Genomic DNA, 27,944 nt, shown 5'->3' with positions numbered 1-27,944 from the left:
CAGGGGTGCCGGAAAGGGCAAGTGCAGTCACTCACCCCTCCTCGGCCCCCTTCAGAAGTGGCTCAGGGTAGAGCTTTAGCCTGGCAGAGACTGATGAGAATCATTAATACTTATTTATTTTTTGCATTATTTTACACACAGGCTCTGCTGTCCTGCTGCTTGTGCTGCTTTCAGCTGGCTCTGGGCCTGCCCTGGACTCTTCTGGCTGCTGGGGTGGCAGTAGCAGGGCTGTGAGGTAACAGACAGGAGTCTGGGGGGAAAAGGCTGGTAAGCTCATTTCTCAGGCATTCACATGCTGGATGAGGGTCTGTCCCTTTGTTCTCTGAGGCTGAAGAGGGAACAAAATTATTCTTGCACAAAATGGCAATCATCCGAGTAATGGCTTCTGAGTAGGGCTGTTGCTTTCCAAGGGGGAATTTGTTTGCTTAAAAACAAAAGGAGAGAAAAATGTACATGCGGGAGGTCTTAAGCTTTTCTTTCACTAAGAATTACAATTGTGCAATCAATTTACCATTAACAAACGTACCCAATTCCCACAGCGACGATGATGATGTGCATGTGCATTTCTGAGTTCTGTGTTCGCTGCTGTGTTGGGGCGCAGCTGCCCCGGATACAAGGCTCCGATGGGAAGCTGCCCGAGAGCCCTAATCACAGGTGAGTCACACCTAGCATTTTTTCACTTAGGAAAGTCACACCTAGCATTTTTTCACTTAGGAAAGTTGCTCCACTCTCTCCCAAATATTTTTCCCTTAAAAGGTGCGGTACAGCCCCAATTCAGGCAGTACGCAAAGCTCAGCGATGCTCAGCCACGAGCTGTTTAACACGGATGCTGCCTTTGTGTGTGCCGCTACTCAGTCCCCTACAGGAGCAGGAGGCCTGGCCAGCTGGAGGACCCACCCTCTTGGCTCTCCTCTTCACGCTGTGTACTCGTCCCTGAACCACCTGGCGCTCGGCCCCTCAAACCAGCGCAGCCGCCCAGGGACGGTCTCCTGGAGAACACAGGTGAGCCACAGGGGTGAAGCAACAGGAACATTTTCCAGCAGAGCGTCATCTGACATGGAGAGCGCAGCACCTCAGAGCCAGCCCTCGCTGCACCCCAATGCCAGACGCTGCCATCTCACCCTCATCTCTTTGCAAAGCAACTCGATCCACGGATTCTCTGGGCTGCGACTTGGGGGCCTCCGGGGCCTCCTCTGAGAACAGCACGTGCTGGGAGGCGCCAGCGCTACACCGGGTTTGGGCTGAGGCAGCCGCGCTGCTCGCTGCCCTTCCAGCCCCACGCACCAGGCCCCCGCCGCCAGCACCGCCGAGAGCTCTGGCCTGCTCGAGGCTGCTGAACACAAACTGGCCCTGAGGTGCTCGACGTTCCATGCTATTTCGCTCAGTCAGAACCTTAATGGGCAACAGACTGAGGCAAGAAACCCTGTAAATTAGCTGTGTTACTGTGGGCTCAATTAAGACATTGCAATTAACTAATTGTCTTTAAGCTTTAGAAAACAGGCAATCATAATTTAACAGTGTGAGAAGAAACTTACAAATACCAAAGTACTACTCTGGGAAGCAGAAGCTGTAGCCAAACGCTCACTCCAATACGAGGAACTTCCCCTTCTTTCCTTCCCAGGGGTTTCACACGGGTGGTTTCTGTTCTCATCCCACTTCAGTTCGTGCCTGGCTTTCCCTTAGGGAGCAGCTTCCTTCAGAGGAGGCTGCATGCTGCCGCCTTCCCCTGCTGACATGGATTCCTCCCCCTGGCTGGGCCTGGCACTACCTGCCTTCCCCACTAAGCTCTGCACCAGGAGCAACTTCCCCAGCGAACAGCCAGAACGTTCCTCACCTGCTACAGAGCTGGGCTGGAGCCCTGACCCCACGGCTGCTGCCCCACAGCACCTGGTGCCACCGGCAAAGCCTGCCAACCGGCACTGCTGAAGGGAGACCACAGCAGCGCAGCAAATGCTGTAAGAGGTGACAAAGTGACACAAGGAGTGTAACAAAACAAGACCTTTAAGATTCACAGAGGAAGGAAGGAACTTGTCAAAACCCACCAGTGTAAGACATAAGTATTTTCAGGTGCTTTTTTCTCTATTAGTACTTTCCTGTAACTCTGCATAGAGTTTTCTCCTTCTGACAGCATCTGTGGTGCTGGATTGGGTCACCCCGTGCTGCAGTGGTGACCCTTCTCGGGGTGTAAGCGAAACAATAACCCTCTTCAGCCACCAGTACAAAACTGGACTGAATAACCAGAGAGGACAAGTAACCCCTCGCATTGCTATGCCTGCGGCTAAAAAGCATAAAACCTACCCAGAGGTGTCTGCTGAGAGCCCTCCAGCCTGGGGCATTAATCTTCAAACATGAATAAAGGTGCCTGATCAACCTAAATTATTAAAGAAGTACATGAATAATTAAGTTATTTTGTTGCAGTGAATGAAACAACTTCCTAATGCTCACCACTTCTGTAATTAGTAACTACTGAAAGTCAGTGACAGGACAGGACTCTATTAATCAGCTTCACTCTGGGTTTGATCAGATCTGATTTTGGCCAGATGGACACGAGCCGCAGCCCTGGCACGGCACGTAGTGATACCACGCTCCCCCCGCTGCACAAACGTGTCCCAGCCGGCCTCCGACAGAGAGTAAAGACATGTGTAACTGCAGCTGCGTTGTAGCTGCACCAATTACCGGTACGTTAAAGTGCTGCTGCAGGAATTAAACAGGACCGGTGGTGTGCTCGTGCCTTCACCGCATTTTATTTAACAACATGTCATTTTTCACTTATATTCAAGTACACAAGCTCTGATGTGTTCCAAATTTGCCCAGCACAGAGGGAACACAGGAAAAAATAAAAAGGCCTTCCACTGGCAAACTAAGAATTTGTACTGACTTCGTCACGCAATTAAATAAACCAAATGAAGTTCGTTTCTGTTTTCAAACCAGAGGTAGGGAGGCCCAGGGAGAAGGATACACCGACAAATCTCATTGCAGCACCTGCTTTAGATCCATCTCAAGAGAGATGAGGAGATCGCTGTAATCCACACGGTGGAGGTTCCAGTCTGGCAAAGTCAAAACTTCCTGAAGCCGAAGGTGGCTCCCAGCGGCCAGGCTGCAGTTCGGCGGGGTTGGGTTTTCCAGATGAGGTTGTCACAGTCTCTGTATTGTCCCAGGTTCTGGAAGAGGATCAGGAGTAGGCAAATGCTGTCACAGTATCAAAAAGTCTTTCAAAAATGAGTTCGCTAGTGAGAAGAGTGTGGTGGTAAAGGACAGGCTGTTCACGTGGGGCTGCCGAGCCAGCCGGCCACACCGCGCTGCGCATGAACGGTACAGAGGTAGGTTTGCTCACACGGTGACTTTCTCTATTACGCTGTCTGTGACGTGCACCTCGTTGGCCTGCACTGTCACGGTGGCCGACTGGCCACAGACGTGCTGGTGGTCCTTCCAGTCCTGCAGGGGAGAGCAGATGGAAAGGCCATGAAGGGACAGGGCCCTCGGAAGGCGCGCAGCCTGCAAAGGCACGCCGGGCCCCGGCAGAAGCCGTTTGAGAAGCGCCTTCCCCAGCAGATGGGCTGCAGCAGGTCCCCAGTGCTCGCCCAAAGACGACTAACAAGGGATGGGGAAGGAACCGGCTGGGGGGTCAGTGTTAGAGGCAGGAACAAACCGAGCAAAATGCTGGCTTCCCAACCCAACCCAGCCAGGACACCGATGTCAGGGCACGGAGAATTGACTAAACCAGAGTCAGAACGTTGACTTAAAGCCTCTCCTTAAAGACAGCTCATTACAAGCCCCCCTGAAGGGCAGCGCCATACAGGGGTCTCAGTTGAGCAGCAGCAGAGGAACACAGCCCCTGCGGAGGCCGCCTGGCTGCAACTCCTAGGCTGAACTAACAGAATACTCCTCTGACTTGCTCAGCCCAGAGGCGCACATCACGGCTCACAAAGGTGGGGGAATCTCAAGGACCAACAAGCACTTCAAACTCTCTCACTCTCTTAAGGTACAGAGCACCAGCTCCAGCCATGGGCAGATGTCCCCTCAGAAGTGACAAGCTGTCTAGGAGGGGGACAAAAGGTGACTGCTGGGTGCCATCTCCCAGCGTGCTTTGTGCTGAGGACAACACGGTGGCGTTACTGTCCCTGAGATGCCCAGGGAGGCAGCAGGCAGACCCTGCAAGGTTTCTGCAGGCAGCATTTGTTTTGTCATCTTTCTGCTGTGCAGACAGGGAACTTGGCCACTGTCGCTTTGTTACAGGCAAAAAGAAACAGTCAAAATTATTTGCTGCTCAATACACCTGACCGCAGCTGATTCGGACCGAGCTCGGGCAGAACCCTATCCCCCAGCTAAACCAAATCACCCTTTACTCTAAAGCAGGGCACCAAGGGTCTTATAAGGGACCTGTACAAAACACGAAGCACAGCAGCTTCCTCTGCTGTACTTCCTTGTACCTGTTTCCACCTCCCATGTTCAAAACCATACAGTTCGTCCCACTGTATCATCTGTAGCATCACAAATAACGTGAAGAACAAGGGAACTGTGTCCTCAGTGACACAGCAGGAGCGCAGGTACTGAGGAGCATTCAGCACACCAGGAAGCACCAGGGAAGGGTTGTAAAGGTGCCCCCAGCTAAGCAGCCCCACACAGTGAGGTGCCTGCACCCTCATTCCCCATGTGACTCTGACTTTTAGATCACCTTCAAGAAGGTGCCTGCAGATCTGGGGACCTTCCCTACTCATTTGACCCGGGCTATCACTCCTCTCCAGACAACTGAACCTGCGACTCACCAACACGCTCATACCTTCCGCTGGCAGAAAGTGGAGCAGTAGTTGACTTTGTGGCATCCTGTGCACTCGTTCGTAGCCTCCCGACCGCAGTTGACACAGGACTGCTGTGAAAATGGACGGCAAAGCAACCACGTCAGAGATAAAAGCAACAGAGAGATCACCAAAGCCTCATACAGGTGTTGTAATATGACATAATGCGGGAGCAGCAGTGAAGCCCCCATTTCCCCATACATCCTCCACACAGGAACACAAACAGGCCCAGTGGCTTCTGGATGCACCTTCAGAGACCTGCTCTCCCTGCCATTTTAGGAGGGATCACCTGGGACATGGAATGCCCTTTCTGGCGGGCAAGAAGCCCTCCAAAACCGTGTGTGAGACACTGAGCGGTCATGGAAACCTGCCCACAGCACCACAGAGACGCCTCCCGCCACGCAGGGCACCCATCGGCCGCAGCCAGGTCGCTGCAGGCTCCAGCAGGAGCCCGTCTCAGCCAGGACAGTTGTATTCCCAACAGCGGTGTGCGGGCTCTGCACAGGCCAGCACCACCCGAGCTTGGAGTTTATCTCAAATTTAAAGTTTTAAAGGCAGATTTGGTTGGTGGTTTTGTTTGGTTTATAATCCTGCCTATGTCTGAGAGAGGGTCTGAGGAAGGACAACAGGAGTGGGAATAAGAATGGGCTCCTTCAGTTTCACTCTTCCCTGTTTTTAGAGAGGAACAAGGGATGTGCTCCCATGGGCTGAGCAGGCTTGTTCCTTTGCCAGTCAGCAGCACGACTGCATAGGCAGTGTCCCAACAGGAGACAGAAGACAGAGGAGTAAAATGAAGGCTATAACAGGAGCAAGGACTTAAACCTATAAGTAAGGCAAGATAGGATACACGGATGGAAAATCACACCTGGTTTTTAAAGGGTGTTTTGTGTCTATCGCTTTCATCTTATATCAGTGACATCAATTAACATAACCTGTATATGTGGTGGAAATATCATTGAACTACCACAAAAATAAGCACTTCACAGAGCATTCCATTTCCAACTCATCAAATTACTGACAAATCATTAGCACGTCAGAGCAGCAGTGCAAGGCTATGACAAGAAGTGTTTCTCGGCTGTGAAAGTATCACAGGCGTCTTTAGTTCCACCAGCTCCTCTCTTTTGAGCACAGCCACCCTAACGATCGGTGCCCTGATTAACATCACACCCACCATCATCTCACATGGTTCATCACACCATCTGCTCACATCTCACCAAGGTACCTACAATTAATAGTCGGTGTGACTGAACTGTATTTGTATTCCTGGTGTACAGCCAGGGATTCAGGCCACCGCACAGGGGCTTCAAGCTGCTCGCTGGGACTTGCAAAGCCCATCCCAAAGGGACATTTGATTGAGGCTGTTCATAACCTGACAGTGGTGGAAAATGCTGAAAATACACAGTGCATGCAGCAAGCAGAGATCTTGGAAAGATATTGAACAACACAGACAGCTGTAAGGGGTCCTGAACCACCTCAACTCACACTCTCATTCCGAAAGGCAGAGGGAATCAGGCAGGTTTGAAAACCAGGACACAAAGGAAGAGAGTTCCCTTCCTACCACACCTTGGTGCCGGGCATCCCTTCCAGCTGCCGCCCCATGGCTCGGAGGTGAGTGATGGGGATTAACCTGGCCAGGTAACAGTAACGGACTGTGCAAACCTGCAAGGCTTGGGAAAGGTGACACACTCCACTCGCGTAGAGCGTTACCAATCTCTGCCAGAAGGCAAGGCCAGATAACAGAATAGACAATTTCCACAGCAATGATAAAAAACTCCACATCTTTAAATGGAACGAGACAAAGAACAAAAGACTCTTCATAAAATATGAGGCGTCCCCAGCTTACCTTGATGATGATTTCTGTTTTCCCATCCACATCTTCCGTTTGTTGAAATAACTGGTTCTGATATTGCTGCAAGGAAAAACACACCAGGCTTGTCATTTCGCAGCCAGAGCATGATGTGAGGGGTTGAAAGGGTGCTCTCGACGGAGGGTCCTGGCACTCAGCTTGCTTCTGTCAAGCCCGACGCCGCAGTTGCAAGAGGATAGAGCGGAACCTCGCTGCTCCCTTCTAAGAGAGGGGCACTGTCACCTTATGTGCAGGCAGATGAAGAAGCCTGTGAGAAAACGGCCCGAGGTGACAACCTGCCAGTTAAGTGCAGATTTACTCAAACCCCACTCTCCCCGCTCCATCCAGCCAAGCACTCCTCTTCAACATGGGTGGCTTCATTGCCACAAGGGAACTGCATCCCTCCCACGCAAGAGCCAAAGAAGTTGGCAAAGGAAACGGGAGGAAAATGCCAAGGTAACAGGGCCAAGTACCATCTTCTTGGGCCAAATTTTGCGTCAAGTCCAGTGATCCTAATCCACTAACAGGCAAAAGGAGTCTGGAGGGATGGCATAGCCCAACAGAATGGATTAGGAAAAAAACCCAAAAAAACAGACAAAACTAACAGACCCAAGACTTAGAAAGAGCATCAACCATAACCATTACTCCTCCTTTTAAAATAAAAGTGCTTTCAAATAGGTTTGGAATTAAGCAGTCCTCGGCAGGTGACTTTGAAAGCACGCTTCAGGTGTGTGGCAGATTTACTTTGAGCCAGTTCAAGTCCAGCTGGGTCCTGCTCCACCCACTGCCTTGTCACACACAGCAGCCAACGCTGCCAAGAGACAGGAGCCCTAAACCAAAGAAATTCAGAAATTATCCTGATCTGATAGTGTTCTAACAAATTTATTTGGGACAGCTATAAAGTATGAAATAAAGCCAAACCCCTACCTTCAGGCAAAGCAGGTTTATCCAGGAGTACAACCCAACATATAAGGAGATTAAAGGCTTAATTTACAAGTGTCTCTATGACCTGACATCACAGTATTTATTCTCCTGTGAAATCACAACCATCAAAACCTTTATATCACCATGACGCAAATTCAAATTTAAAAACTTCAGGAAGATGAAGGAGGCAGCAGGGAAACCTCTCGCTGGACCGCAAGGGGTGCGACTGGGTTCTGCCTTTATTTGACAAATAGACCAGACCAGGCTAATTAGCCAGGCAGGAAACACTGACAGCATCCCCAATGCTTCCAGTACTGCGCAGGCAAAGCGTGCATTGCCTGTATGGAAACTTCAAAATTACTGTTTTGAAAAGCAAAATTGTGTCCACACACCATAAGCATTCTTGTGAAGACAGGGAACACAACAGCAAGCTTGAGAGGGGGTCTCCAGCCTCAGAATCAGTCCCGCTACATCTCAGGAAGAAAAGTACCTTGATCCTTGAGAGAATCATTAACAGTCGTGAGCACCGGCCTGGACAAGCTGGGCCTCAACGCCTCGTGCTGCAGCCTCTGCCCTCTGCCACCCTGCACAGGCAGGGAACTGGGCTGACAGGGAACTGCACATCCTTTGGGAAAGATTCAAATGAGCTTTGCACTGTGAAGTGAAAGACAAATGACCCATGCTAAGAGTACTAGCCTAGGAAAACCGCATGATGTTTCTGAACTTCTTTTTAGTGAAGAAAGTGGAAATACAGATGCCAAAGCATGCAGTGAGCTGGCACTTCAACCCATCTTGAACCTCCATACAATCATCCCAGCTGGTACTGTCCCCTCTGCAACAGCCCGTGCAGACAGTGCCGGGGCTGGACACACTGAATTCCAGTTCTGATAACGCACCAAAGCTCCGGAATTCAAACCATTTCCACCACCAGACTCCACTTCACCCTCTGCAAGTGTGGCTAATCCTGTTTTCCAGGGAGATTGCCAATGAGAAAGACACTAAGAGGCAGTCCAGCCACCTCTGTCCTTGTCTGAGCCACAGCAGCTCTTCCACCTCCACCCTCAGCCCCCAAAACCTGCTGATGGAAACCACACATTAATCCCCTCCTGTCTCCTTTCCATCCAGCCCCATAGTGAGTCCTGGTTCTGCACAGCCCATGCCATGAAGAATTCAAGCCATGCAGAAACTACAGAAGAGGAAAAGGTGTGGTAAGAGAGAGGATCAAACCAGACACACACAGATCTCTCAGAAACAGCTCCAGAAAACCGACAAACTCCAATTCTCCGCTGTTTTCACTGCTACTTTGGAGTACAAGCCATTATTTGCTTACTAGAGCTACATTTCTTAAATGCCCAACCCTTTTTATGTTAATTTTATGCTCTCTAGCCCTGAATTGTTTTAATCTTTCTAAAAAAATAATTCAGATGGTCCAGCTGTTAGCTGATTTAATCTTTCACCTTGTTTTCGAATGGGCTGGGTTCCGAAGGCATCGCTGCATTACACAGAGGACTATTTCAATTCAAACACTTTGTGAGATTTTGACACATTCTTTTTTACAGAAAAACTGTTTAACACATTTCCCGAATGCCTTTATAATCTTCCAGCAATGTCTTCCAGCACAGAATTTGGTGACTTCATATATTCTTCCCCTCCTAAAGTTTATCTGACATAAATGATGGCTTAATGCACACTCAAAAAAATTACATTGCCAGACCTCTGTGTACTGTCTTTAATCCACTGTTGGGACAGTCCTGCAAATCATCAAATATCTCTTGCAAGAGACACTGAGCCCTTGCTGCCCTGCTCACCCTCTTCCTAAATGTTTGTCCCTAAACCAAAAAACGCAGTAAACCCAACGTTCAGATAGTAACCAGAGGATCAGATACACTCAGTCACAAGCTAATTAATAACGACAGTGGAGAACTTTTTCTTAACAGCTGCATGAGGCTCTGACAGAGCAGTTGTATCTAATGAATCCCATGCAAAATGCTACAATTCAAAAAAGCCTATAAATATTTTGGTATTTTCATTTTTTGCAATGAGCATGACACATTTTAGAAGTTGATATAAACACTGAGCTGGAGGGTTTGTGGTTTGCTTTTCTTTCAGAATGTTATTCCCCAAGACTTCGAAGTAACACAGATCTAAGATACGTTTGCTGTTTGCGGATACAAAGCCGTGCTCAGGCCAAGCACAGCCGTATATGTGCCTGTTGCTAACAGACGGAAAGCACAAGGCTTACACGAGGCCGTCACCGTTTCTTAAACGGTCAGCTCCACGCCTGGAACTGCCTCTGTGAGGGCTCTGCTTATTAATTAAGGAGTTCGCATCATTGACAGGCACATGAGAGACTGCAGACAGCGTACACAACAGGAAAGGGATTGTTAACCACTTTCTTAGACTCTAGAACAATTTTATTTCAAAAAAAAAATTGCAGAAGAAACATTTTCATAAATGCCAGAATTGTAGATTTTGGGTTTACAAATTGCCCTTATTTCTAGGACTTACAAGGTTAATGCTTTTTTACACAGCCTTTTACCCAGAGACCCTACCACTCTGCAAACTGGCATGTCAGCCCTCCGTGAAAGAAGCATTATCCTTACTTTAAAGAGCAGGCTCTGAGGCCCAAAGAGGCCAAGGACTTACCCAGGGGCATCTAAATAACTTGAGGCAAAGATGAAAACAAAGTTTGGAAGAGATCCTCAGTCTTGAAATTTGCCCAGCAAACCATGATCCTTAAAACAAATTTACAGAAATCAAAGAGGACAAAGATAAGCAACAGAGTGCATGTAAGGGCTTCCAAATGACAAAATTATGTGCAAGAAAAACCTCTGTCGGTGAAGCAGTTTGCTCCAGCACATGGAATCTGGTTTTTCTTCAGAACAGCTAAGGATGTCACCAGTCCCTGACACACACGTTATACGGCTGTGACCGGACTAGCAGGGAGGCAGAGTGAAAAACACCCTCATGTCAGACATGAGAGAAGAGTGGAAGACAAGTGTATTTTTCCATATTTTCTCCTATTGTCCATGCAGATGAGCATTTATATTCCATGACTGTACAGCACGATGCCTAAACGCTCACCACTTCCCAATTCAGCTCCCCTGTTGTTTTTAAGAACTCTGTACCTAGGTATCGCCATGTGTTTGGAACTGCAATTAGGTATCCTACCCTCCTGCAAAACTCCCATTAGACATGCCACCCTAAGGAAGAAACGTGACTGCAGATGCTTCTGATTTGTGCTGCATTTACAATTTTTTATGGTTTTCACTTGCTACATTTAGCAGATCCCCTTCCTACCACAATTCCTCTCTGATGTCAGCATATCCTCCTTCAAAATGATATAAACAACAGGAATAATGTATTCCTAAGACTCCTTTGAATAGTCCTGGATAATATCATTAGCAAGTGTGACCAGAATGAAACAGTGATCTCACAGATAAGAACATCAGTGTACAGGCAGCACAAATGCCTCCCCTACTGCAAGGCAGCTCAGAGCAAAGCCTGCCTTCCACCGGTCAGAGCTCCGTACCTCCCACAGGCACTTACCACTGCTCAGTACAGAGTACAGCTTCTGGTACTTATGGCTAAGTCAACCCAAATACTGCTATATGGGAGCAGACTGGCTCACTTGTGATGTTTACTGAACTCCAAACCCCATTAAATAATAAGTATAGTAAGTGAAAAACAATATAGCGAGTGACTTGCAATATACAACAAGGCATACAAGCTGTCACTAAAAATTCTTAATGCTTAATTTATTGCTCTCTAGGAAGACTGAAACAAAACTAGCACACAACTAAGTTCTCCTGCGTGTTCGCTGCTCTTGCGACCACTTCTCTACTCTGCTTAAACTTGGGGCCACTTCAGACTTCCTCTGAAGGGCAGGCAAAGACAGTGCTGCCCCAAGCACTGCGTCTTGCTTTCTGTTGGAAGGCAATCTCCCTCTTTCGCAGGGGTGGCAGAGGGATCTGCTCAGGGATACGGACAGTTCCAAGATCAAAAGCGCTTGACCTCAACATCCCCAAGAGCTAGGGCACTGAACTGGGAGAACGGCTCTGCACTGCTCTGAAAACTAAAGATACCTGTTAGTTATGGTCATGGCAATGAAGTTTGTGTATCCAGTGGGAACCAGCCTGCTCCTAACAGATTTCTTTAATCCTGCTATGTATTAAGTCACTCTTCCAGGAAGAGCTGAGTCCACAGCTCTATTATAATTTAATCTGTTGTACAGCCTTTGCTCTGCAGCTCTGATACAATGACACAATCCTTCACTTCTAAATACCTAGGAACATCCCACTGCACAAAAATTCTGCAAGCTGGTGGCTTTCCTACAGAGCAGCACCCACGCTGCTGTGTTCACCGTGTCTGCTCATGCAAATGGAGGAGCTGGCAAGAAGATTCCCCCCGTTAGCCCACACAAGTTCTGTCAGTGTAACAAACACAAAGTGGTGATAAAGCACCTTTGTATTAGGCTAGCAAAAATCAACAACCACCAAGGCAGGCAGACACCTCTTTCTCCCTCTCATATACCTTAACTGTTAAAAAAAGCAGCTTGACCACACACACATACTTTGGGTGGGAAAGAGACTTGCATTACAAATCAGGGAAATGTTCGTGAAAATTGGAAAAGCACCTTTGACCGACACAAAAGCAGACAGCCAATCATTTGACATTTATTGTAATTACTTTCAATGCCAGCCCTGTACCCCGAAACCCAGAGTTTTGTCCAAAGACAGAATTCACTAGAAGGAAATTTAAAAACAGCTACCTGTGATATTGCCCAGATGGTTCCAGAAGCTAGCACACAGTGCAACCTTGAGAATTGTTATTTGGATTTTTAAAAATGACCACCATGAGCAAATGTTTTTATCAAAATACAAAACTGTTGAAGTACGCGTTACACAGTAAGAATGGTAAGACACACAAGTTGTATAACTGGGGCTTCAGTAGTTACTGGGAAAGGGGCTTCTTCTGGAAACAAACACGTGCTCATCCTTGCCTTGTAAAGTCAGCACTTTAATCAACACACAGGAGTGACTTTAACTCCCGTTCCCAGGGCAAGAAGAAACTAGAAGCACACTGAAGTGAGTTGGATTTGGATCAGAGGGTGAGAGAAATGGACTCTGAACAACCGTTCCAGAAACCACTGTAAGGATAAACAGAAGGGAAGACAGCACATAAACTGGAAAAAGAGCAGAGAGCGAAGTTAAACAGAGTCAGATGTTCATCTCTACACTGTGTCAAAGCTTCCATTTTTTGGTATCCCATGCTCTGCAAGCTTTTTAGCAGCAGTGGCCCAAACCTGGACAGCAGCACAAATACCCATTGTGCCCAGGTGGAAGGCAGGGAAGAATTAGACTCTCATCGTATCACACACCTGCACACCAAGGATGCAGCGTACAGAAGAGTTTAGCAGAGACAACGTGGCAAAGAATATCAAAGACGCTGCAAGGACTGTCATAGGGGTTCTCAGTTCTCAGCAAAGTCTTCCCACACACATTTCTTCAAGGTCTCTTGCTGCACACTCGTGCCTATGAATTCAGTGGAAAGCTGACGTTAGCAATAACGCCGATAGCAACAGCAGATAGTGTGGTGTACAGGAAGGGAATTCACCAGCTACTGACTGTGACACTGCCTCCACAGAACACTGCCCCCCACCTCTCTCCCTCAAGTCCACACCAGCAGCTGTGGATCTGTGGGAGAAGGGGAATGCATTCAGCAGTGCATGGAGCCAGATTCAGGGTGCATGCATAAAGCTGGTGTTAAGAAGAATCCAGGGTCCCTACCATGCATCAATTAAAGAGAAGAAAAGCAGGGAGAACAGGGCAGACCTGGTAGCTAATCCCTTACCGAGGAGAGAAGGGCCGCTGTGTACAAGGCAATGCTCCTGTAACGCCAGCCGGCCTTGCAGTCTTACCACAGGACTCGTGCAAGATCAGCTTTGCTTGCACAATGCTCAGTAAGACACCACTAAATTTTACTGCTTACCTTCCCTATGAACTCCTCGCTGGCTGTTCTCTTTATCTCTCTACCTCTTCAGGCCATCACACGCCTCTTTGATAGCCTCACTCACCTGACATAAAGCAGCCCCCACGCAGCTGAACGCTCACCATCTTTCTGATACCGGGGTTCAGTGCTCACATCTCATAAATTTAAGGATGGTCGATGGGACAGCTCAGGACTGGTAACACCAGACAGTCTATATTACAAACCTCTACCCACAGCTCCTGGGCTCCCAGAGCAGTCTGTTCCTCTCCCCGTGATACAAATAATTCAGGAAGATTTCTCTTGCTAACACTGCTCTCAAGACACTGAGAAACGATTTCTAAGGGCTGCCACTGTTACAGCCAGTGAAAACCAGCGAGGTGCTACTCTGTTCAGCACTCAGCCAAAAAGATGCCCTTGGCTGAGTCATCTGACCTCCTCTGGCATAATTACCTCTTTCCTCTCCACATCAGCTTGAATTTTTGCTTGCGTAACAGCGGCCTCGCGGAAGGAGGAGCTGGCCTGTTTAGCCTGTTCAATGAGAGTCTTCAGTTGCTGGGCAGTGTTGAGCAATGAATTGACCATCTCTTCCAAGTACAGCCAGCTCCGCTGCTCTGTTACTTCCAGCCCATTCACAACTGAAGGGGATATGGCTTTGGTGGGGGTCGTGGGGGGCACCGCCAGGGCAGGGAGCGAGGTTAACACTGAAAATAAAGAAAGAAAAATAATATATATAGAATTAGAGCATTTCATTTCCATAAAGCTGGGGCTGGGGGTGTTTGTTGTTTTTCTTTTTTAAATATGTCCTGCAAAAATTTCCAATCCGGCTACATTTTCACTAAACAGACCCTACCTCTTGTGCCCCAAAGCGCACAGAATTGGTCTGTGCAGAACAAGCTTTTGGGGCACTCTCAAAGCCATGGGATATAAGAACGTGTACTCCTGACCCTACTGTTTACTCTGGGAAGGAATGAACACCTCCAAGCTCTACTGCACAGTTCACAATTAAGCAGTGAAGCAGCATTCCCAGGAACTCTTCTGCCACCATCACAATGTTCCACTTAATGTTTCCCTTAACTATTGCTAAGTAAGGTTATGAGGTTTTAAGACCAAACACAGAAATACCCTGATGTCACTACACAGATGTCAATTCTCAGGTTGCAGAACTACAACAGGCACAGATCCACACTGCACTCCCCTGAACTTCCTGAATTCTGATCTTAACCATAACCCTGGCCCAAGACCAGAATAAAGCCAAGACTGTTATCATCACCTCAAAATTACATGTATTACAAACATGAGCTTTCCAAAACCACCGGCTGGGAAGCCCTTTAAAAACCCCCTCCATAACTGCAATTTCTTTGGACCCCTTCATCCTGGATACTACCCACAAAACAAACTATGACCACAAAAATATACATACCACGCTGAAACACCAACAATTTTCATAAAAGGTGTTTTTCACAGCTGTATTTATCAGTTTCAAATATCCTGGGTATTCTGAACAGCAATGCTCGCTGCAAGCTCTGAAACCTCTCCTTGCCTAATCCCAAAGGTGAGAGCGCATGCGTACAGTCCAGATGGAAGTTCTAGCTTCAGACACTAATTAGTTTTACACTGTGTTGGACAGTTTTCAAGAAAGACACTTCTTGTCTATGGCCCTTTCCTCCGGCATCCTAACCACAACCCTTCACTTTTGTATAAACTAGAATGCTACAGGTATGAAACGAAATACAGAAGCACAAAAGCACAGCAATATTTACTCCAATACTCTAAGAGACATTAAAAGAAGAAAAAAGCCCCACTAATTATTGAGCTACTGCAGCCTTTACATTTTCAGATCCTAACCACAACCTTTACGGTAACCGCAGTGTATAGGAAGCCACCAGAACGAAGCTAAACTCCTGTCCTGGTGATCTAAACACACTGTCCTTGAACTCGGCTCCAATTACGGGGGCTCTGCAGTCCTCCCTTTCCCAAAGCCTGTTAGAAAATACAAGCCCTAGAAAACCAACAATGTTTGCCTTAGCCTTACTTTTGCCAATGTTTCAAAAACCAAGCAGTTACTGTGTCATTGCAACATCTACTTTCCACAGCACTAGGTTTGCATATACACTGGGAGACCACAGTATGGTACACTGGGAGACCACAGTATGAGGAAGTTAAATCTAGATTCAGGAAGCCAACAATACACAGTGTAATCTCACCTTGGGCAACATTTCCAGGAATAAATGTTATCTGGTTTTACAGGCCTTACTTTTCCAAAATTTAACTCTAGCGATAAATACCATCTGCCACAAAATTACATCTGAGACATTCACATTTACCAGCAGCTGACTTCTAAAATCCTCACTAAGTTGTTTTTTAGCAAAAAAAAGAGAGCACCAACTTTAGTGTTGTGCAGCCTTATTACCCCAAAATCTATTGATAGTCTGTTTCAGGATTTTCCCTCACATCTTTAGATAGGCGTTTCAAAACAATTCAGCACACAGAAAAAGCAGTAAGTACTGTGAGCTGAGAAACAACATTCCTTCCTGGAGAGTTCTGTGCTGTCAAGGGAAGAGCTGTTAGTATTTCAGGTACCAAGAGTCAACTAGTTTCCTTGATTTTTTAAATAGTCAGTGACACATTCATATAATAAACACAAGATCATTCCAAGTGATGGACACTGTGGTCCTCTGAGAAACGTTGAACGGAGCTGGGAACGTAACTTCAGTAGCACCGAGCCATTTAAATCCTGTCTGCACCCCAACAGTGTCTGCTTTGCTTTTAGAAGCACTGTTCTTTTAACACTTCTGCCAGGCAGCTTGTCCTCCAGCTCCCGCACAACTGAGGCTACGAAAGATAATGCACTGACAATGTCTCTGAGCATCTGCAGCATTCCAAGGAGTGCCTGCAGACAGCTGCAGCCACTGCTGGGTTCTGACCACTGTTTTCATTAAAATGGACCATGATTGGAGCCATTTTCCTTGAAACCAAAGTTAAGAAATTTACTAAGCAAGAAGTTCTTGGAAAAAATGTAGAGACTGAAGTGCCCCAAAGGCACTTTTAAATCATTTACTTTATTATCAGTCTCCTATCACAATCCATTTTGGATGTCATCACAGATACTGGCTTTCCTGTCATGCTGGTCTGTCTAAGGTGGTGCCACAAAGGCAGAAACAAGCCCCAAACCTCCCTCACTGAAGGATGGAGACACAGAATAGCAAACTGCACAGCCTAGTTAAAAACAAAACCCAGCAGACTTCCCCCACTCAGGAAAAAATCTTCTTGACTACACTTCAAATGGTACTTGAAATTCAACTGCAAATACTGTCCTGAACAGCAACTGGCCAACACAGCCTCCTGCGCCAGGCTGTAATTCCAGCAGTTCCATTCACAGTGAACCTCTCCTTAGTAAAGCATCTGCAGACAAACAAGACTTCTTGCAAGACCGCACTGACAATCTTCCAAGACACTAATTTAAGTGTATTAACACTTTAACCCTTTTCACGTCATGCCTGGTCATTTTTCATGCAAGCAGCAAAAGCTGCAAGAATCCAGCACAGACGTGGGGAGAGAGAACAAGCCTCAAAACCCACAGTACTGCAGGTCACCGTGTGTTAGATCATGACCTTCTCTGACAGACAGCATTGCAAATTCACCACACAGGCAAAAGGACATTTTACGCTCAATGGCCCTTAATTAAAATAGTAAGGTCAAACAATGTGCACATAACTGGCACAGAACTATTTGCACTTAGATATGAGTAAGAGATAAACTGGTCTTCTATCAGCAGCTGTTTGCAGAAGAGCCTTTCCCACTGCTACATTTCCAGCACAATATTTATCCCAGCGTGGCATTTGATAACTTATCTAACAGGAATTACTTCCAGTTCCTCATTTTGGCATAGGTACATCAGTCAAGAGAAACTATTCACTGGTGAAAAAAAGATAATGTTTAATTAGCAACATCAAGATCTGAAAAACCAACAAGATTTCATTCTGGACAGAGCAGGAATGCACTGTGCTGCCCTGAATAAATAAAAGGTCATACTGAGGGAAGAACACAGGCTTTAAAAAAGAAAGACTTTAGACTGCACAAAGGAATACAAATGTTTACACGTTCTTTTCTTGATGTCTGAGAGAACAGCAACAGGGATCAAAACCTGCCTGTCTTACAGTTCCTCTGTGTCAGCAACATCAGTATCAGAGTAACTTAACAGAATCGCAGAAATGAGAGAAGAGCCCACAAACCACCTAACTCATCAGGCTGCCAGCAGCAGGCTATTCTCTCCTGTATCTCTTGTCCAGGGTCAATAAAAACCACACAAAGCAAGAACAACACTCCAAGTTTGCAACTCCAGTGTCTTCAACACTTCCAGTTTCCATCAGTACAGGCAACACTCAAATAGCATTGTAGTGGCTTGATGTATCAACCAGCTCTACAAATGAAAGGTCATTAAGTTTACATAATATAATTTCATTTGAAGAGGTATCTGATAATCAGTTTAACCCATCCTGTCAAACACTGAAGGGATGATATGCATTCATCGTTTTTCATACTGTCTTGTCTGGTTTTCACTCCAGAGCCCATCTGACCACAGCAGGGCAGGCTCTCATTGCACTTGTTAACCAGCACCTCTCACCCCTGCACGAATGTCAGCATTAAGGGATGGAAAACAGAAACTGGATGTGAGCACCACACCAAACCAGCCCAAAACTGCCTCAGCACGTTTCAGTGGGTTCAGAAAGAGATGTGAGAATGTTTAGAAAAGCTTCTGTGACATAATTTTAAAGGTGATGGTCTCCTCAGACCAAACAGTAAATAAATGTTTAGCCCCAGTGCCCAAGTGGCGACAAAAGCCTTGAAGCAAAAGCCTTAGGGAAGACAGGGGGCTGCAAGGTGATTTAGGAAGCAGGATCACAACAGCCTCCTCTGGTAGAAGCCAACAAATCAAAGTTCTCAATAATGCAGGAAAAAACTTTTCAGAGTGGAAAACCTGCTTGTCCAAATCTTAACAACCACAAAACTTGTAAGTGAAACCCAGCAAAGTTTATTTTTCTGCCTCAATCTTTACCTATACTGAGAAAGAAGATTAAAAAGTAAATTCAGGCACTGCTAACTGACTGTCACGTGACGGAAATAAAACATACCAATTTTGGGATGAGACGTTGGCAGTGCAGCTTCTGGAAAAGCTGAAATCTGACAGTTGTCCTGGTAACTCGGATAGTGAGGCTCTGGGTGATTGACCCGGCAAGGCTGCTGGACATTGGTATCCTGAACTGCAGAAGAACAACAGCATTGTGAACCACTGCGTGACAGCTGTCAGGCATTTCTTATGCTTTCACCCAGATTTTTATTATCTTTTATACAAGTTCCTATACTTTATGGTAAATCCAAGGGTTGCAAATGAGAAACAGTAGCATATTACACAGCTAGCAAGCAAGGCAACCTTGTAGTGATTTCACCTCCCTCTGCTATCATTAAAAGGCAAAGCTTTACTTTTGGCTTCCCTCCTGCACACCTACATATTTACAATAATCACAGGACTCCAAACTATGGTTCTCAGAGCAGGAAGCTCCCTCAGCAGCGCTCACAACCCCAGGTACGAATCAAACTGAAATATATGTTAAGCATTTATATGTTATTTGATTCATTCTGGCATTTTTCATCATTTATTCAGTGTTCTTCACTTAGTTCCAACACTCAGCTAGGTGGGGGTGGTGGTGTAGTATTTCAGGACAAAGGAGGAGTGAAAAAAATTACAGCAGTAACCATAAACCCCTAGAAATCAGCAGGAGTGTACACTGGCAGCTGCAACATCTGGACAAAACTTTTAACTTCTTTTGTGCAACTGGTAAGATTTCAAGCTGCTGAAATCATTTCAAAGGAAGGACCACAGGTTACATATATTCTCTCTGTAAGGTCTTGAGAAATAAATCCTTCATGCAGCATTCAAAATGCTTCCTCCCATAGCAGTGGGCGCCCAAACCTTTTTTTCTCCTTCTCACGGGTATCTAGCAGACACACAGTTGAACTCTTACCAGTGGCTCCAGTGAAAACATCACCCTGGGACGGACTTTCCGAGATAATTGCTGTGGCTTCCACTGTCGATGCACGATCAAAGGTCAGAGCACCAGAGGTAGTGATCTGTCCAGAAGGAGTCACGGTGACTGGAAATATTAGAAGTACTTTCATAATTAACACTCAGCGTGGAGGCCTCAGCTGTTCAGCTGTTGATACCCCTGTGCTGTCTCATCCAAAGTCAGTGAACTCACACATCAGTAAATGGCCTGTGAGAACCCAAGTTTGGATCACACCAATGACCAATACAATTGAAAATGGGAATAAAAGCCCCATTTCATGGCTTCTGCTGTCCTTCTGCAGGCCTCTGTTTCTTCTGTGGGTGTACGAGGCCAGAATGCTCACTTACAACATAACATCTCCTAAATCACCAGCTTCTTAACGATTGTATGAGCAGTAACTCAGCACCTACCATAAAGGTTCAGTGGGGCCACAAAACCCATCAGTCTCTGGCTGATCCTGATTTATTGCAGCTGTAGCAAGGGTGGTTCTTACTACTTAAATTAATAAAAAAAACCTGTGGAATCCAACTAATTGTATGCCAGTTTGGTTAGCTCGATAATTTTAGCTGTCTGTCTACACAATGTGATATAATGTGCTTGGCCAACGCAAAGAACAAGTCACAAAATCCTTTTGGATTAATGTAACTGAGCGGCTCCAAAATATTTCAAACCCTTTTTAAACAGGATTAATTAATCTGGCACCATTAACTGGTAATGGGCTCAGTCAGAAGGATCTTTTTGCAAACAGTAATTCCATTTTAAGACATTGAAGCTACAGATTCGTGCCTGGTAAAATAATGTGGCTGCTACCAAAACAAGCAGTCCTCCCCTCCTGCACTGCCAGTGTGAGCAAATGTGCAACCTCACAGCACCTCACATTAACAAACCAATACAGATTAAACCTATTTGGGGAATTAAAAAAAAAACCAAAACCAACTAAACCACAAAACAACTCTACAGAATCCTTGTGTATTTCTCTTCCTACTGTTGCTGTTAATCTAATCTGTTCTTTTTTGAATTTCTGTTGCTTCTTCCTCAATTCACTTTGTAATGTTACCATCCAGATGACGCTTGTGTGATGAGAGCAGGACACATGAATGTGACTGGCAACGTGTGAGCTGGATGAGCTTGCAAATTAATTTCTGTTCTCACACAGATGGTTTGACAATCAAAAACAGTGAGTAACAAAGCATGTCCTGAGTGCTAGAGAGGGATTTGCAGATGAAAGCCTCACCTTCTGCCTCTTTCATTAACGACACTGAGGCTGTGTATTTCATTCCAGCTGCTTAGTGCCTACTTTTCTACATATTTCAAGAAATAGCACAAATCCTATTCATAGCCCCCACCAGCTTCCAAAGGACCAAAGGCAAGCTCAGGGGATGGAATGGGGATTTGTGGCAGAGCAGAAAACCCTCCCCACAAACCAATTTCAATAGCAGGAAATGTCTCAATTGCCATTTGTGAAAATGACCTATCTGAAACCCACTACAGATCAAAGCCAGGGCTCCACAACTCCCCCTGAACTGTCAGGCTGAGAGAGCAGGTAGCGGTGGGAAATACAACCCAGATCTCTCTCAGAACAAAGTATGAAACATACTGCTCACTGCCAAAGTATGTTAAGAAGCTTAAAACCAAGTGGCCAGGAGGTCTAGAGTTGCACTTTTTCCTACTCAACTTGCAGTCCAGATGTGGCAACATTACTAAATTCTACAAAATAATTTAGGTAAAATTTAGGTAAAGACACTGAGCCAATAAAACTATCCAATGAAAAGGAAGTGGCAAAAAAAGCCCAAAACTTCTTTTGTTGGCTAATTCCAAGGGGACACGGACAGACATAAAATATCTAGTGTAGCAATTCTTCATCAAAACAGAGAAGCAATTTTTACCAGGAGAAAAGAACCTACATGTAGTAGCAGCTGTTGCAGGAAGCAGAGTGATGTTTTTGGGGCAATCCTTCTTCACTGGAGTTGCAGGTATTTCACTTTCTTTTTTCCGCCTTTTATATGGTACAAAGAGTCGTACAGGGCCACTCTAGGCAATAAAAAAAAAAAAAAAAACCACAAAGAAAGAAAGGGAAAAGAAAAAAGGAAAAGGCATTAGCTGCGGCACCTCTTTGGAGACTTTGGGTTTACTCTCATCTTTTCCAGATGCAGCTAAGGTCAAGCAGCACCTATCTCTCATGGAAGATGTGTGGTTTACAACAACTAACCAAAACCCGTACATTTCTCCAAACCAAAGGAACTTTGTGGAAGAAAAAACACTCAGCTCCCTCCAGCTGAAGAGGCACAGATTCAGCCTCTTCCCACTATTACTTAAGGACCGGAACTAGTCAGAGGTGGTGGAAGAGAAGAGTGCAAGAGTGAGGAGAAGACAGGAAACAGTTAGTTCAGGTCTAGGAAACAATCAAATCATCCAGTTCATAGCAGAAAAGAAACACAAAACACTACTTCAAGTCAAGGTAAAGACTTCTGCTTTCAGGACTTTAACCGAATTTTTGAAACAAACAAAAAAGAAAAACCAAACCCAACCAACCAAAAAATGCAAGCAGTTTAATATGAAAACATAAATGCAACATATAGTATTACATTACTTCCATATAAAAACATTTTTCCAACTCAAAAAATTGAAATTTGAGTAAAAAATCACAACTAGCTTTGACATCCCCAAAAGGCATTTTACATAAATATGTTCTTTAGAAAAGAAAAATGAAGAAAAAAGCAGTAACTATGATCCAGTTTTACTGAAGCTACTATGCAATAGCACTAGCAGTTCCTTATCTCCTTTCTTTGCAGCAAGGACAAAACACACTGCGACCACAATACCTGTGAACATTTCTACGATGCTCTTGACCTGCTCGCAAATGTCTGTGGCTGCTTGACCAATTAATTATTTTTGAACTAATGGATGTAAAGCCTTCAACTCACCAGAGTCATGTCGTCGCAGCAAGCAGCACAAGTACAAGAGGCAGCATGAGGATTTAAAATCCCATCCTGAAATTAGAAGATTACTAGTTCAGCATTAGTCAGCAAAACTGAGGGTGTGACTGCACTCTGCTACAGGAATCGGATGTCTCCCAGAGAAACGTCCCCATTCCCTCCCTGCAGACTCTATACAACAGAGAGACCAGCTCCCCTACACCTTAGTGATGGGGTGAGCGGACAGGAGGAGAGTGAAGGAAAACCAAACACTTTTCAAATGAAAAGGCAAAGATATGTGAATCTGAGACTTCACAAAGTTTCTGCCCAAGCAGAAATCAACTGTCAGCCTAATAGCAATGCCAAGTTCTCCACAAGAGTCCTGCACAGTGCTGGAAATAAAGGACTCAAAGTCATAATAAATGGTGCAAGTGAAAACTGTTTGTCCCGCAAACAGAATTAAACAGATCAGGTTACTGAACTACAGCATCACGGGTGAGAGCTCACTTCTCAGTTTCTGCAGTACAGCTCAAGGCTGGACTTCATCCTGCATAAACTGCAATCCCTTTTCAAGTACAAGCAAGATCTGTATTGTGCTATTTGGAAACACATCTATAAAAATTCCTCTCACATCACTGATTCTCAACCAAATTAAAATGTCACTTCTGAGTTGCCCCACAGCACCATCACACAGAGGCAGCGCCCACAGCTCAGACTGCAGCACTGGGCAGACTCTGCCCAGACTCGGCCTGCCCCTTCCAGCAGAAAGGAGGAAGCAAACTTAACCTTACGTGAATAAGGCATTGCAGTGGCCTCCCAGCATAGCGGATGCTCCTCTTCCAGTCTTTGCTGCTGGCTCGTCCTGCCATAGCTTCAAATTCAGTAGGGCTGTACCAGTTGTCCCCTTGCTTGATGCACCTACCACGGCCACCTGAAATACAAGAAATTGTTAGTACATGTTAAGAATCATTTTTCCACTTTCCTAAAAAAGTAAATACTGAAATTGCTGGAGAAAATAGCAGTTAATCTATAGCAATCACCAAATATGCCCACCTGCTACCTCTCATCACTTTAGGATAACCATGCCCATTGATTATCTTGGCTATGACAATGACTGTGCATGTTTAGAGAGCTCCAACTTTGGGCCTCACCAATGCATCAAAAGGCTGGAAAAAATTACTCATCCACATGAAGGGTAAGTCTGTCTTGGATAACACCATGAATGTAAACCTTTCCTTAATTTGCACTTAAATTTCTAATCCTTCTGGTCGTAATAAAAACCCTCCATCCATGAAAGCAGCACTGTGCTGTGCAGTTCGGCTTGCCAACAGTTTCTGCTGCTGCTTCTTCAGCTTTCCCACAGAGATAAAAGAGAAGAGGAGGAGCTAAGGCAGCTAAGGAGTCCCCTTAGGAGACAAGCTCTCCATCTTCCATTCCAGCAGGGATTCTTTATAGAGATTTGTAGAAACACAGGCTTACTTCTGAGACAAAAAGAACATTAGAGGAGTCAACCTATTACCGGGGAGACTCAATACACAGCAGCCTGTATCTTCACAGATTTAAGAAAAAACGTTAAAAAGCCTCTGAAGAAAAAGCAAAACGGAAGAGAACAATAGTATCAAAAGGGACTAGGCTGGATAGGAAACTGCCTTTTTTTCCCCCCTCACAATGGGCCCATAGAAGTAGTGTGATTAAAAGAAGAGTGCACCGAGTGAAGATGGAGCAGTCACACTTCCTCACCCAAGAAGGTCGCTGTTACCTGAGCCGAGTCTGTTTTTATACAGAATGCCGCTGATATTCCGGCACCTCACCGGGAGCTCATTCTCATACACAGATGGGTCCCAGTTGTACTTGGTTCCAGTTTTTTCCTGGACGGTTGTTAAAGGAGTAGGAGGAGATTGCGGTCCTTTGAAAAAAAGAAAAGAAAGGTGACAGCAACCAAAAAGCACACTGACTATACCTTCACACACTCAGTTTGGCTAGGGCAACAGCATCAAGCAGTTAACTGAAACAGCTGAAACCTCTCCGCAGCAGTGCGAGTTACATGGTGCACCGCAAAAAATTGAGCTTGAACACTCTGAAAATGACAAAAAGAAAAGAAACTGCATCTTAGGGAACACACTCTAACAGTGTACTAAATGCTGAGGTTGTAACCTGCAGTGGTGTAAGGAGCTGGCTGGATCTTTCCCTTCCCAGAGGCCGACCCTGTAATGCATTTTTAGATCGCTGAAGGTTTGCCATGTCATTTGATGTGCAGAAACTGCCAAGCAGCCCTGAACAAAACCTTAGCAATACAGACAGAATCATAGAGTATCTCAGTCTCAAGTTGGAAGGGACACATGAGGATCATCAAGTCCAACTCCCTGCTCCTCAGCTGTTGTGACACAGTATCAGCAAGCAGCCTGACTGGAGGTAAAACTATATTCAAGGACCCTTTAAAAAGAGCCCAAGGACAGAACTAGGAGATTTACATTTTTATTATCAATATTGAAATGATCCTTCTGCCTTTGGGGGTGAGACGGGGGTAGAAAGCCAACAGCCCAGCAGCAGGGCAAGATTTTTCAAGATGCTTATTTGCAAGGGTTAGGGCAAAGAATAAGAAAATGAAATATATCTGTGACAGGAAAACCCCCCAAAAAAGTAAGCATTCTTCTACTCCCAAGATATACAAGAGGTATTGCATGAAAAGGCAACAAACAATCCTTACAAGGCAACTGCACAATATTAGGCACATTTTTTAATCCTAGAAACACAATTAAAAGTGGAGAAAAAGCGACCCCTGCAGGAGAATGACACTTCAGAAACAGATTGCCTTATACCTGGTGTGAGAGGTGCTGATGGCCCCTTTAGCCCTGTGGTTTCCACAATGCTGCCGTCTGTGTGAACCACTATGAGAGTGGCCTTTTCAGTATTCAAGCTGTCCCCAATCTGGAGGGCTGTTCTCCCAGACTACAGAAGAAATAAAGAGTTTAAATTGATAAAATTAAAATAGCAATGTGTTTTAGATTTCCCCTAATCTTCTCAAAGGTCCCCTCAACCACCAACCAGTATGGCAGTTACTAGGTTAGTTTCTGAGCTTTCAGCCAACCAAATCCAAAGGTTACATGTTCCAGGTCATCAGTTCCATTACAGAATAAGTATATGCAGGGGGGAAAGGTAAAAAAACCCCAAAACTCTCCAAAGTGATAGAAGAAAAAACTGTCTGTCCCCCAGCTAATGGTTTGGTGGCTTAAAGCCTGTATACTGCAATGAAAACCTATCTTTAACCTTACCACAGCTCAAACACAAACCGAGCTCTTCATTTATACAAAGAAAGTACGTGGGACTTTGCTAAGGCCCTCAAATGAAAGGACAAACTTACCAACACATGTCCTGAAATTGAAGCTGCATTTGCCACAGATGTAGTGAAAACATTGTCTGCAGAGGCACCAACGTTGGCTACTGTCACTGTGGTGACTTCTGAAATGTAAAACAGATATGAAGTTAATATTCTGCTGCATCCAGACAGACTGATAAACTGGTAAACATAAAAAATACAAATGTATATAATTGTGTTTCTTTCTTCCTATTCAAAATTTTTATTTTGCATGACACCTTTGTTACAAACACAATCATTATGTTTTGTAAGATTCAGGCTGAATATGCTTTAAACTCATTGAGACCGTAACAATAGTTAGCAGCATGTGATGAACTAAGGGGAAAAAATATTGCATCTGTACTAAAAAAACCCTGAAACTGTGATGATTTTTATGAAAAGATGGGTGATCGGTAAACATCAAGATAAGAAGAACAACCAACGCTCTCGCTGCTACATATTCATTTCTAGGCTACCATTATCTGTATACTTGGTCCAGGTAAAAACTGTCCAAACATAACAACCAGATGCATCCATAATGTACAGCATATTTATATATGCTGCATATTTAAATGGCCTGTTTATGCTATATATAAAAATATATAATAAAAATATACTTACATATTTAAAAACAAAATTATGTATGTGGCATGTCTTTTTACGTATGCATAAATATAAAGCACGTATGTATAAAAACCTAGCTAAACCCAGAGGTTTTTCAGTACCACAGGCGGGGTAGGACTGATGCAGACAGCCCCCCAGGTTCCAAGGGGTTCTGTACCACAGTCCCCCTCCAAAACCCTGCGTGTTTCAGGGCACTTTGTTAACGGGACACAGGGCCAAGGTCAGTTTAGCACTACAAAAGCAGTTCTTGCTCATTTTACTTCACGTTATGTGATGCAAAAGCGAGGAGCGTGTGGTTTCCTAGGAGTGTGGGAGTGACTTGAGCCTCAGCTTGCACCTGCGCTTTCCTCAATGCACTCCTGAGGTAAATTACTGCATTTGTACGCCGGTGTACGCCGGGCAGGCGGGGGCAGCCCCGGAGGTGGCCGAGGGGACAAGGAGCGGCCACGGCCAGGGCAGGCTGCAGCCCCGCGGCGGCCGCGGCTGAGGCGACGGCGCTGAGGGAGCGGCGCATGCGCGCCCCGCCCGCCCTGACCTGCGAAGGCGGCGGCGGCCTCGTCGGCGCTCGGCAGGGGCTCGGCTCCCATCTCGATGTGCTCGGCATTTGCCGCCATCACCGTCACCGCCGTCACCTGCGCCGCCGCCTCCGCCTCCTCCTCCTCCTCCTCCTCTTCTTCCTCGGGCTCCGGCTCCGCCTCCGACTCTGAGGCTGCCGTTTGCGGTGGCGGCTGCTGCTGCTGTTCGGGTCCTTCTGCGGCCGCCGCAGCCGCCGCCACTGCGGCTGCCGCCGCCACTGCCGCCGCCTCCGCTAAGCCTAGCTGTTTTGCCGCCGAGTCGGCGTCCTCCATCCGAGGCGGGCAGCGGGAGCCGAGCCCACCCGAGCGGGCCCGCCGCCCGCCGCGCCCCCCCCCCCGAGCGCCCCTGCGGGTCCCACGCGGGGGGGGGGCGATCCTCCGAGGTCCCTCGAGCGCTCTTCGGCCAGCAGCCGAGCGGTGCCGAGCTCGCCCGAGCACTTCCGAATGTGTTCACCGGGCGGAATCGAGCGCTTCCGAGCCGCTTCCGATGGTGCCCGAAGTGTCCCGAGTCTTGCTACGCCTCGTCCGAAGGCGATCGATGGATCCCGACGAGCGGGGCCCGCGTTTCCTGCCGGCTGGCCAATCCCAAGGCAGGACGCAGCCGAGCCCGGCCGAGTCCGTAGAAGCGCGGCCCGAAGCGATACCTGACAGATCGGGTGGGGAAGCCGAGCCCGCCCGAACAGGGCCGAGTCCCCGAGCGGTCCGGCCCAGAGGGTCGAAGAATCCCGAGCTCGCTCGAGTCTTTTCCGATCCCGCCCGAAGGCGGGTGAGGCGGGCGCGAGGAGAGCCGAGCTGTGCCGAGTCCTCTCCGATCGCGCCCGAATTCCCCTTCGCCGGCCCGAACGGAGACGCC

The 27,944-nt window shown here is 46.4% G+C and overlaps 1 protein-coding gene across 11 annotated transcripts; it reads right to left on the bottom strand.

Annotated features, from left to right (window-relative positions):
* Positions 1-94: 94 nt before the first annotated feature.
* DEAF1 (DEAF1 transcription factor) lies at positions 95-27,618 on the bottom strand. 11 transcript variants are annotated; one of them, XR_008748668.1, is made up of 15 exons: positions 27,052-27,618; positions 25,899-25,996; positions 25,357-25,486; positions 24,297-24,443; positions 23,329-23,468; positions 22,547-22,612; positions 21,527-21,653; positions 19,581-19,709; positions 18,690-18,818; positions 14,008-14,258; positions 6,640-6,705; positions 4,781-4,870; positions 2,983-3,435; positions 696-2,371; positions 95-665 (listed from the first exon to the last, which is right to left on the bottom strand). XR_008748668.1 is itself a non-coding variant. In XM_055813285.1 (13 exons), exons 1-13 carry the CDS (start codon positions 27,362-27,364, stop codon positions 3,331-3,333), a joined length of 1,791 nt encoding a protein of 596 aa, XP_055669260.1. In that variant the 5' UTR covers positions 27,365-27,618; the 3' UTR covers positions 2,726-3,330. The 11 variants fall into 11 exon arrangements, 6 of the variants coding, with proteins under 6 accessions (XP_055669260.1, XP_055669261.1, XP_055669262.1 ...); XR_008748669.1 differs by having other exon boundaries at positions 2,983-3,161; XR_008748670.1 differs by having other exon boundaries at positions 95-424; positions 2,299-2,371; positions 2,983-3,161.
* Positions 27,619-27,944: the final 326 nt, after the last annotated feature.

Source organism: Falco peregrinus, chromosome 9 (assembly GCF_023634155.1).
Source record: "Falco peregrinus isolate bFalPer1 chromosome 9, bFalPer1.pri, whole genome shotgun sequence".
NCBI lineage: Eukaryota > Metazoa > Chordata > Aves > Falconiformes > Falconidae > Falco > Falco peregrinus.
This window is presented reverse-complemented; position numbering and strand designations above follow the sequence as displayed.

Excerpts from the sequence above, each read along its gene's own strand:
- DEAF1 (XM_055813285.1), bottom strand. The coding sequence starts at position 27,364 with ATGGAGGACGCCGACTCGGCGGCAAAACAGCTAGGCTTAGCGGAGGCG. Across the intron at positions 21,654-22,546 it reads GCTGCGACGACATGACTCTG|AGTGGCCCTGTACGACTCTT; the intron begins GTGAGTTGAAGG and ends TTTATTGCCTAG. Across the intron at positions 19,710-21,526 it reads TGCAACAGCTGCTACTACAT|TCACCGTGACTCCTTCTGGA; the intron begins GTAGGTTCTTTT and ends TAATATTTCCAG.